Genomic DNA, 9,785 nt, shown 5'->3' with positions numbered 1-9,785 from the left:
TTAACATTTCCCCTCATGGTTCAGACTCAGTTTTCCATTACTCAACCTGAAAACAAGATAATGAGAGCAATCAAGGACCAAGTAATTGTGGCATCACCATACAGAGACAAATGGGAAAGGCAGGCCTAGGCTGTGGCTAGCCTGTTTCACATGGAACATTCTGAGAATTTGTACACTCTGTGGCAGTCTTTCCCTGTCCCTGGGCCAGGTGCCTTATCTATAAAATGAGAAGGTGTCCAGGCTGCCTTCCAATTTATATTTTATAGCTATAGAGGACACTTACCTTTAATATTTACATTAATATTAACCTTAATAAATTCTGAAACTGTCCAAAACGAGGAAGTATAATTTTTACTTTATTCCTTTCATTCAGAGATATATTTATTAATTTTGAAAGCTGAACTATTTTTTAGCCACACATTCTAATTTTAAATGGCCTTGTCGTCTTATTTCTTATAGATTGTAACTCTTAAAATTTGGCTTGGCTTACCAAATGCAACATTTAATATTATTTAAATTTAAAGTATATTTTAGTAGTCATCACTTAGTAATCTATGAGATTCATTATCCTCTTTGCCCCCTAATATATTTTTTCTGCTGCCTTTCCTTGCAAAAATGAAGGCTCCATGGAAGCAAGAGATTCTGTATTTTGCTCACCATCTTAGTGCTTCAAACAATGCCTGGTACATAGCAGATGTTTAATGAATATTTGGTAAATGAATGACTCAGTAATAAGCTTGAACCTATTTACAAAGCTGAATGTATCACATTCTCTCAGGAAATGACTGACTTTACTGTTCAAGGGTAAGTGTCCTTTTTATGTTTCCTTTGGACAGACATGCAAAATGCTATTGAGAGATAACTATGGGAGATGTAATGAAAAATATCTGTTTAGTCCCTTTGGATCAGAATAGTACTTCCTACTACAAACAAACCTAAAGTCCTCTTACCTTTTTGCTTCATTAAATGCACAGTGGTTGCCATACGTTTTCCCATCAGAACCACAGACTGGTTCATAGTTAGGCTGACATTTTGTTTTTCTGGTTGGGTTCTTGTTGCTAGTATGGCCAGTCTTCAGTAATGTGAAAGACCGTTAGGTAAAAATATACTCTAATTATGTTATTGTAATAAAACATGTATTTATTACTCATGAACTACTGATTAAGCATTGTACTCAATCAGTTATTTTGTTGACCCTTTACATTTTAATGTAATCTGTGCAACAGTATGAAAGAAGAGTTTATTTTTTTCCGGGAGGACAGTGCATTTAAGTGACAAGCACAAAATCGTATCTGGACCAACTACCCAATCTGGGATTGAAAACTCTGGGTTACCCAATTCCAGAACCTCTGCTCTTACTGTGTATCTCAGACTGCCTCACTTGAATGCTTCGCACACAAACTGGCAAATACGAACCACATATGGTCATTACTTATTGAACCTTTCTTTTTTCTTGTTTCAAAAAAGAAAATGAGTCAGGAGGTAGGATTATGAGGGTTCAGTTAACTATAGTAGTACCTGAAGCATAGCTCAGAATCCAGTTACAGGATGGTGGAAGGCTATGAACATAAAGATGACGACTAGCAGATGAGAGCAGAGGCACCAAATGGAATGGTGAGTGCCTCCAATAGGGAGCTTAGACTTCCTAGAGCCGAGGAAGATGACAGATAACTCTAAACCACTGGAAATGACAGAGGTTTGCTACTCATGTTACGTAACATCTGTTATTTTCATTCACACCTACTCTGTGAATTGGACAGGGTTATCTCCCCCATTTTAGAAAAGAATATAAAATTGAGAAAGACTAAGTGATGATTCAGAAACCTGCAGGTGATGGCATTAAGGTCTGGACAGCAGGGATGTCCCTGGGAGATTAGTACTACATGCTAGAAGAGGCATAAGGACAAGACGCATTAGGCTGCTTTTACTTGAGAGGGTATTGATGAATGACACGTTATGAGGTAAAAAATGGTTTCCATTAAGATAACAAGGTGGAGGAAGTGTTCTAGAAGACAGTTTTGAATCTACTAAGTGGAGTGTCCAAAGTAATTGCTGAATGGAATTAGAAAGCTGGCTGTTGGGAAAGAGACTGGCAAGGAAAGGCAGAGCACAGTAGGACTTAGAAGGAAATATGGGAGACATGGCTATGTACCTGTTTGCGATGATGCCTCTCTAATACAAGCCACTTATTTCCTCATCTGACAAATAGTTCAACATAAATTATTATATGTCTATCCTGTTTTAGGATCTGGGAATACAAGTTTGAAGAGAAATGGCACTTTGTCTGGAAATTCTTGGCAGTCCAGTGGTTAAGACTCTGGGCTCCCACTGACGGGGGCATGGGTTTGATCCCTGGTTGGGTAACTAAAATCCTGCAAGCCACATGACCAAATAAATAAATGAAATTAAAATGGCACTTTGTTTAAGAAGTTAATGCTCTAATTGAATAACAACCAATTGTAAAGAACAATGTCCATTCTATGATAGAAGATATCATTCGTATCAAGAATACATTTTTGGAAAATTACAGGATTCTGTACAGTGTGGCTGGTGTGTGAGCAAGAGTGACGTGAAGTATCCAGTCATGTTTCATCTTGGGCTTGGGGTCTAATCATGAGAAAATCTTACATGCCGTGCTCAGGCGTTTGGGTTTTATTGTCTAGGTAGTGTGGTGTGTCACTGAAGAATTTTTAGTAGGAAAGTGATAGATTAGACTTGTGACTCAGAAATACTGTTTAAGTGGTTTGTATATTATGGGTGAGATGAAAATAGACATGAAAGTTAATTCTGGTGGGGATAGGGACTCGGTTATTGAGGGTCTGAGCTAGTTCAATATAGGTGGAAAGGCTTGAGTGGAAACAGTAGAAGACAATGAGACAGAATGGAAGAGCATGCCACTCACTACTGATTGTAGGTGTATAGGAAAGCAACCACCTCCAGTTCCTCTCATTTTGTTAAATCAGTGTTGTCACCAACTGTTTGTCATTAGTACAGTGTATTCTTTTAACTGGAAAATAGAATGACTGAAGTGAATTGACTGAGGAAAAAAAAGACAAATTAACACTAACCTGAATCTCTATTGTATTGTCATTCCAAGGGTTGACTCCAGTTTTCCCTTCTTCTTGATTATAAAAAGACTTTGATTTTCTCTGTTGTCTAGACAATCTTGGGTTTCCTTTTTGGCTAGATGACCCTGGCTTCCCTGGCTGGATAGATGACCCTGGCTTCCCTGGCTGGATAGATGACCCTGGCTTCCCTGGCTGGATAGATGACCCTGGCTTCCCTGGCTGGATAGATGACCCTGGCTTCCCTGGCTGGATAGATGACCCTGGCTTCCCTGGCTGGATAGATGACCCTGGCTTCCCTGGCTGGATAGATGACCCTGGCTTCCCTGGCTGGATAGATGACCCTGGCTTCCCTGGCTGGATAGATGACCCTGGCTCTCCTTGCTGGCTAGTTGACCCTGGCTCTCCTTGCTGGCTAGATGACCCTGGCTCTCCTTGCTGGCTAGATGACCCTGGCTTCCCTGGCTGGATAGATGACCCTGGCTTCCCTGGCTGGCTAGTTGACCCTGGCTCTCCTTGCTGGCTAGATGACCCTGGCTTCCCTGGCTGGATAGATGACCCTGGCTTCCCTGGCTGGCTAGTTGACCCTGGCTCTCCTTGCTGGCTAGATGACCCTGGCTTCCCTGGCTGGATAGATGACCCTGGCTTCCCTGGCTGGATAGATGACCCTGGCTTCCCTGGCTGGCTAGTTGACCCTGGCTTCCCTTGCTGGCTAGATGACCCTGGCTTCCCTTGCTGGCTAAAAGATCCTGGTTTTCCTTGCTCATTAGAAGCTTCTGGATTCCCTTTTTGGTTAGATTGTCCTGAATTCGCTTGCAAACTCCCAGGCTGATTGAAGACTCCTGGCCTCTCTTTCTGTTTAAAATTTTCTGGTTTTCCTGGCTGATTAGAATACCTTGGTTGTCCTTGCAGAATGAGTGGCCCTGGTTTTCCTTGGGTGTTGCTTCCTGTTTCCCTTTTAAATTCTTTTTGTCCTCCTTGCTGATTAGCTTCATTTTCTCTCTCTAGAATAAGTGCAGGTTCTGGACTGTCTCCTAGTTTAAAAACACTTCCAGTCTTCAAAGGCTGGGTTGAAGATACTGGAATGATAACCATAAGCACAAAAACAAAGTTGTTTATATTTAAGAATATAAAATCAATAGTATTCATCCCAAGATATAGCATGCATTTAATGCCTCTTTGCTCTTTTAAAACCAAACCCCAAGCTGGAGTCTTTCCACTATGTCTAATAACCTGATTATTCGATTATTTTTTTCTTGACTGTATTACATGGTTTCCAAAAATAATGGTGTCAAGCCATCTTGCCCCTTTTCGAAATCAGAGTCTGAATTATTTGAACTGGGCCTTCAGATTATCCTGAGCTTCCCTGGTGGCTCAGATGGTGAACCTGCCTGCAATGCAGGAGACCCAGGTTCAATCCCTGGGTTGAAAATATCCCCGGAGAAAGGAATGGCAGTCTACACCAGTATTCTTGCCACGAGAATCCCATGGACAGAGGAGCCTGGTGGGCTACAGTCCATAGGATCACAAGGAGTTGGACATGACTGAGGGACTAACACTTTTCAGATTACCCCAAAGTCCTGATTTAATGGATTAATAATTAATCAAATGCTTCCCTGGTGGCTAAGCTGGTAAAGAATCTACCTACAATGTGGAAGACCTGGGTTCTATCCCTGGGTTGTGAGGATCCCTGGAGAATAGAAAGGCTACCCATTCCAGTATTCTAGCCTGGAGAATTCCAAGAGGGATCACAAAGAGTTGGACCCAACCGAGCGACTTTCACTTTCAATTAATCAGACAGCCTCTACTTAATGCGTGTTGTAAGGATGTGAGAGTTGGACTATAAAGAAAACTGAGTGCCGAAGAATTGATGCTTTTGAACTATATTGCTGGAGAAGACTCTTGAGAATCCCTTTGACTGCAAGGAGATCCAACCAGTCCATCCTAAAGGAGATCAGTCCTGAGTGTTCATTGGAAGGACTGATGCTGAAGCTGAAACTCCAATACTCTGGCCACCTGATGCGGAGAGCTGACTCATTTGAAAAGACCCTGATGCTGGGAAAGATTGAGGGCAGGAGGAGAAGGGGACAACAGAGGATGAGGTGGTTGGATGGCATCACCAACTCAATGGACATGGGTTTTGGTGGACTCTGAGAGCTGGTGATGGACAGGGAGGCTGGTGTGCTGTGGTTCATGGAGTCACAAAGAGTTGGATACGACTGAGCAACTGAACTGAAAGCTTTCAGCACATCACGGAACACACATACTGAACCTCACTGTACAGAAGATGCCATCATCAACTTTCCAGACAAAAGCTATCAGGCAGGAGCCCTCTTTCCACATCCTTTTTCCCATCTCCCTACATGTTTTCTGTAGTCATCTTCTTTCCCCCTTGTTACCGTCTCAAAGGCAGTCATTTCCCTTCCTCAGGGAACTTCCAAACCTTTGGAAAGTACAGTAGGATTTCGCTTGCATTTGCAACTGGTCCTGCTTTGTATTTCCATGACTATACACCATAAGCATGTCTTTAAGTGTGTCTTTAGATTTAACTAAAAATCAAATGCCTAATAAATTGTTTTTTATTGAGTATGCTGTGGTATTCTACATTGATAGTGGTTAAGGTCCTAACTCAGGCATAGGAGTTTAGCAGTTAGTAACATGGTTTATTCAACTGTGGTGTAACCTGAGGTGAGGTCTGTGGGTATAATCTAGCTGTTCATTCAATGTACCAAAAAATATATTGAGAGTCCATTACTATGCCAGAACTATAGTAAAATCTAGAGATAAGAACTCTGAACAATCCATGTATGATTCTGCCCTCAAGAGGCTGACAGGGGTCTGCATAATAGTGGGTACAACTAAGCAAATAGGAATTTATAGTAGAATGATCAATACTATAATGTAAGAAGTAATTAGCCAGAGGAAAGATATCTTTCCCAGAGGAAATATAGCAAGGAGTAGAGTATCATATCTCCTTCCTGAAGGAGGTGACATATAAGAAGTATAGGCCATAGCCTGAAAAATGGATAAGAAAAGAAATATTTTTGACAGAGAGATGGGTTTACGCATGAATTCTAAGAAATGTTGTTCATTAACAGGCGCTAACTTCAAGTAGAAATCGAAAATAGAGATGTGGATGAAATGGAAAAAATTAATTGGTCAATCTGGGGTTTTTTTTTGTTAATTATGTTTAGTTTTTTAGTAGGTCACACAAGCAAATTGCATCAAATTCTAAAAATTCAAAAGTGCAAACAGTTTAGAGTAACTTTTCCTTCCTTTCTTGTTCCAGTCCCCTCATATCCTTACCTAGGACACAGTTACATTTCCCAGGGTTTTCTGTATCATTCCAGAGATACCGTGTATGTTTACAGTCGTAGTTGAATATATTTTCCCACACAGTTGGTAGCATACCACATATGCTGTTCTACTCGTTTTCTCCCTGACAGCACAGTGAGGCAATCTCGGCATCAGTGCTTACAAAGCGACTTCTTTATTTCTCCTTAGTGACTGCACTTTCTCATTTGTCACATTTACCGTAATTTATTTAACCAGTCTCTTAGCAATGAGTAGTTGGTTTATTTTCCTCTTTTAATATTACAAACACTGATTTGATGAAAACCCTAATAAATGTATCATTTCTTACATGGATAATATAAATTTGTAGAATAGAAACTAGGAGTGGAATTTTTAAAGAAGATAACTAAGATATAAGAATGTGTTTTATCCACTTACTTTTTAAGCTGAAATTTTGTAAAATAAGTATTTTTAGTTTTGGTTTTGTAGTTTTCTCTTCTGATTTACCCAAATTCTAAATACGTGATTGGCATAGCTTTTGTATTGTACGAGGCATTCCTGAGTCCTCTCTCTTCTTCACCCTCCATATCTAATACTAATATATGTTCTTTCATTAACAAATGATTATTGAATACATACTAAATGTCATTCAGCAAGATGCTGAAGTACACAGGCAATATGGTACCTGTCATAGTGAAACATATCTGTTCTAGTGACCAGTTGCAGCTGTATGTTTTTTTTTTTTTCCTTCTGAAATGTATACTCTTTTCTCCTCCCTTCTCCCATTCCATCACTTCACTCTCTATTATTTCTTGACTCTACTACTTCGGCAGATCCCTAAATGTCACTTCTGTACAACTATTCTCACATGTAATTCATTTTAAGTATCACTGTAGACTGAAACTCCATAACAGAATGGGTCTGATCACCCCTGTACTCAACAGTCTGAAATAACTGCAGTGTTTTCATTGAGAAGAGAATCATTATTTCTTGTGTTCCTGTTCTAAGCAGTTGAAGGTCGTAGGCACTTTACTTCCATTATTTCATTTTACTAGATGTAGGGAAAAATGGTCAAGTAGCAGGTCGTAATTTAGAGATATTAGTACAGTGGAATTGGTTTCATTTATCATACTTTTATTATCTCAAGAAATGTATTATCTGTATCATTTATTATCTTGACAAATTTATTTCTAGCTAGGAATTTATATCTCTGAAAACAGACAACCTGACTGTGTTGAGGTAAGGAATAGAGAGAAGCATTGTTGAAGGAGAGTTACTTGTGAAGATCTCAAGTAATGATAGCTAATGTTATCATGATTCCTATGATAACCTGTAGAAATGTATAATTATTTCCTTTTTTGCAAATGAGAAAGCTGAGGCTAGAAAAAGTTAGATTGCCCCAAAAGCGCATAAATAGAAAATTGAACTGCCAGGATTTGAACCCATTTCTATTTGACCACACTACCCTGGATCATCACACAAAACTGTATCCTTTTTGGAACATGAACTTGAACATACACAAATTCTCATGATCCTGTCACACTGAATTTTCTCTCCAGCCTCAGTTCAGTCGCTCAGTCGTGTCTGACTCTTTGCAACCCCATGAATCGCAGCACACCAGGACTCCCTGTCCATCACCAACTCCTGGAGTTCACCCAGACTCACGTCCATCGAGTCAGTGATGCCATCCAGCCATCTCATCCTCTGTTGTCCCCTTCTCCTCCTGCCCCCAATCCCTGCCAGCATCAGAGTCTTTTCCAACAAGTCAACTCTTTGCATGAGGTGGCCAAAGTACTGGAGTTTCAGCTTTAGCATCATTCCTTCCAAAGAAATCCCAGGGCTGATCTCCTTCAGAATGGACTGGTTGGATCTCCTTGCAGTCCAAGGGACTCTCAAGAGTCTTCTCCAACACCACAGTTCAAAAGCATCAATTCTTCGGCGCTCAGCCTTCTTCACAGTCCAACTCTCACATCCATACATGACCACAGGAAAAAACATAGCCTCGACTAGACGGACCTTTGTTGGCAAAGTGATGTCTCTGCTTTTGAATATACTATCTAGGTTGGACATAACTTTCCTTCCAAGGAGTAAGTGTCTTTCAATTTCATGGCTGCAGTCACCATCTGCAGTGATTTTGGAGCCCCCCAAAATAAAGTCTGACACTGTTTCCTAATGTCTTGCTTTTCTAATTTTTTTTTCTTTGCCTCTGCTGCTCTTAAGCCACACCAGACTATTCACTGTTCTCTTACCTGGTCACTATCTTTGTGCCTTTGGTCTATATTTAAGTGGCTTGTAATTACATTCTTTTATTCCTCTGACAAACATTTCCCATTTTAAAGTTTCTCACAAAACATTACTAGATCACTCAACATTTCTAATTCTTAACTTTTAGATTGGAAAGAAAGCCATTGAATGTAACTTTTCTTACCTGAGAACAAGGCCAAGAACATGAAGGGGAGGAAAATGAAAGCCTCCATGTTAGAACCAGTTGGTTGTTGGGTGTTCAGTAGATACTTTCTGAATAAACCATGCTGATTGCCACCATGTTATATATTTGGACAATTCTCCACCCTTATTGCTAAACACAGTCACTGTGTTTAAAAAAAAATTACAGTAATTTTTGAAATCTGAAAGGTGTTCCTTCTTAAATTAAGTAGATTATCATGTTTAAATTAGCTTCACGCCCTGACTCTCATAAATATCCAAACTTTAATATGCTCCTATCAGATATCTTCCTCACAGAAAAAATTTAAAAGGTATAACCCATCTGAGAAAGTGATGAATTCACTGTTCATTTTTTTTGTTAAGAGATGACTGATCTTCAGTCAGTACTGTTATTGATACAGCAAGTTTAGAGTGTCATAGTAGAGACACTGTAGAGATTCCCACAAAATTTTTCTACAAATGAGTTATATGAAAAATATTTACCTCAAATTATATTTTATAAGCAAGTGAAAATGCATTGATATTGGTCACTAGCAAGTGATGAGTACACCCAGTGGGGAATGGTAATAGGTAATGTATTTTTATGAGGTAACAAGAAGACAAAGGATCTCATGTTTGAGAATAACATTACACTATCGACCCTTTTGCCTTAAGCTATTACACCAAACAAGTTCATGTGAATATCACCTTGGGACTTATAGTCAGTAATTAACTCATTATTATGAAACACTAAAGTATTGTGTTCGAGATTGGCTGCCTTATACAAGAGAAAGTTAAGCATGGCCAAAAGAGACCTTTATAATGTGAGGCCTAGAGACCATATAGCATAATAAGGTTGACTGATGGTGCTAGGAAACATAAGCTTGAGTAAAAACAGACTTAGGATTAATATTGCCATTGGAGTCATCATTTGAAGAGTGTTAGTATGGAGAAACAAGATATTATTTGATCTGCATAGTTCCAGATGGCAAAACTAGTTCC

The 9,785-nt window shown here is 39.6% G+C and overlaps 1 protein-coding gene across 1 annotated transcript; it reads right to left on the bottom strand.

Moving 5' to 3' along the window:
- On the bottom strand, positions 1–8,836 carry MARCOL (MARCO like). The gene is made up of 4 exons (XM_070374755.1): positions 8,788–8,836; positions 3,069–4,144; positions 951–1,072; positions 1–46 (listed from the first exon to the last, which is right to left on the bottom strand). Exons 1-4 carry the CDS (start codon positions 8,834–8,836, stop codon positions 1–3), a joined length of 1,293 nt encoding a protein of 430 aa, XP_070230856.1.
- Between the last annotated feature and the right edge of the window lie 949 nt (positions 8,837–9,785).

This window comes from Bos mutus, chromosome 7 (genome assembly GCF_027580195.1).
Source record: "Bos mutus isolate GX-2022 chromosome 7, NWIPB_WYAK_1.1, whole genome shotgun sequence".
In the NCBI taxonomy this organism is placed as follows: domain Eukaryota; kingdom Metazoa; phylum Chordata; class Mammalia; order Artiodactyla; family Bovidae; genus Bos; species Bos mutus.
Note: the sequence above shows the minus strand (reverse complement) of the source record. Positions and strands in the feature narration are given on the sequence as shown.

What these genes read in the sequence shown, in the direction of transcription:
- MARCOL (XM_070374755.1), bottom strand. Translation starts at nt 8,836, where the DNA reads ATGGAGGCTTTCATTTTCCTCCCCTTCATGTTCTTGGCCTTGTTCTCA. An exon ending in GTTCTTGGCCTTGTTCTCAG is followed by an intron (nt 4,145 to 8,787) that starts GTAAGAAAAGTT and finishes TTATCATTCCAG; the next exon opens with TATCTTCAACCCAGCCTTTG. An exon ending in ACAATACAATAGAGATTCAG is followed by an intron (nt 1,073 to 3,068) that starts GTTAGTGTTAAT and finishes ACATTACTGAAG; the next exon opens with ACTGGCCATACTAGCAACAA.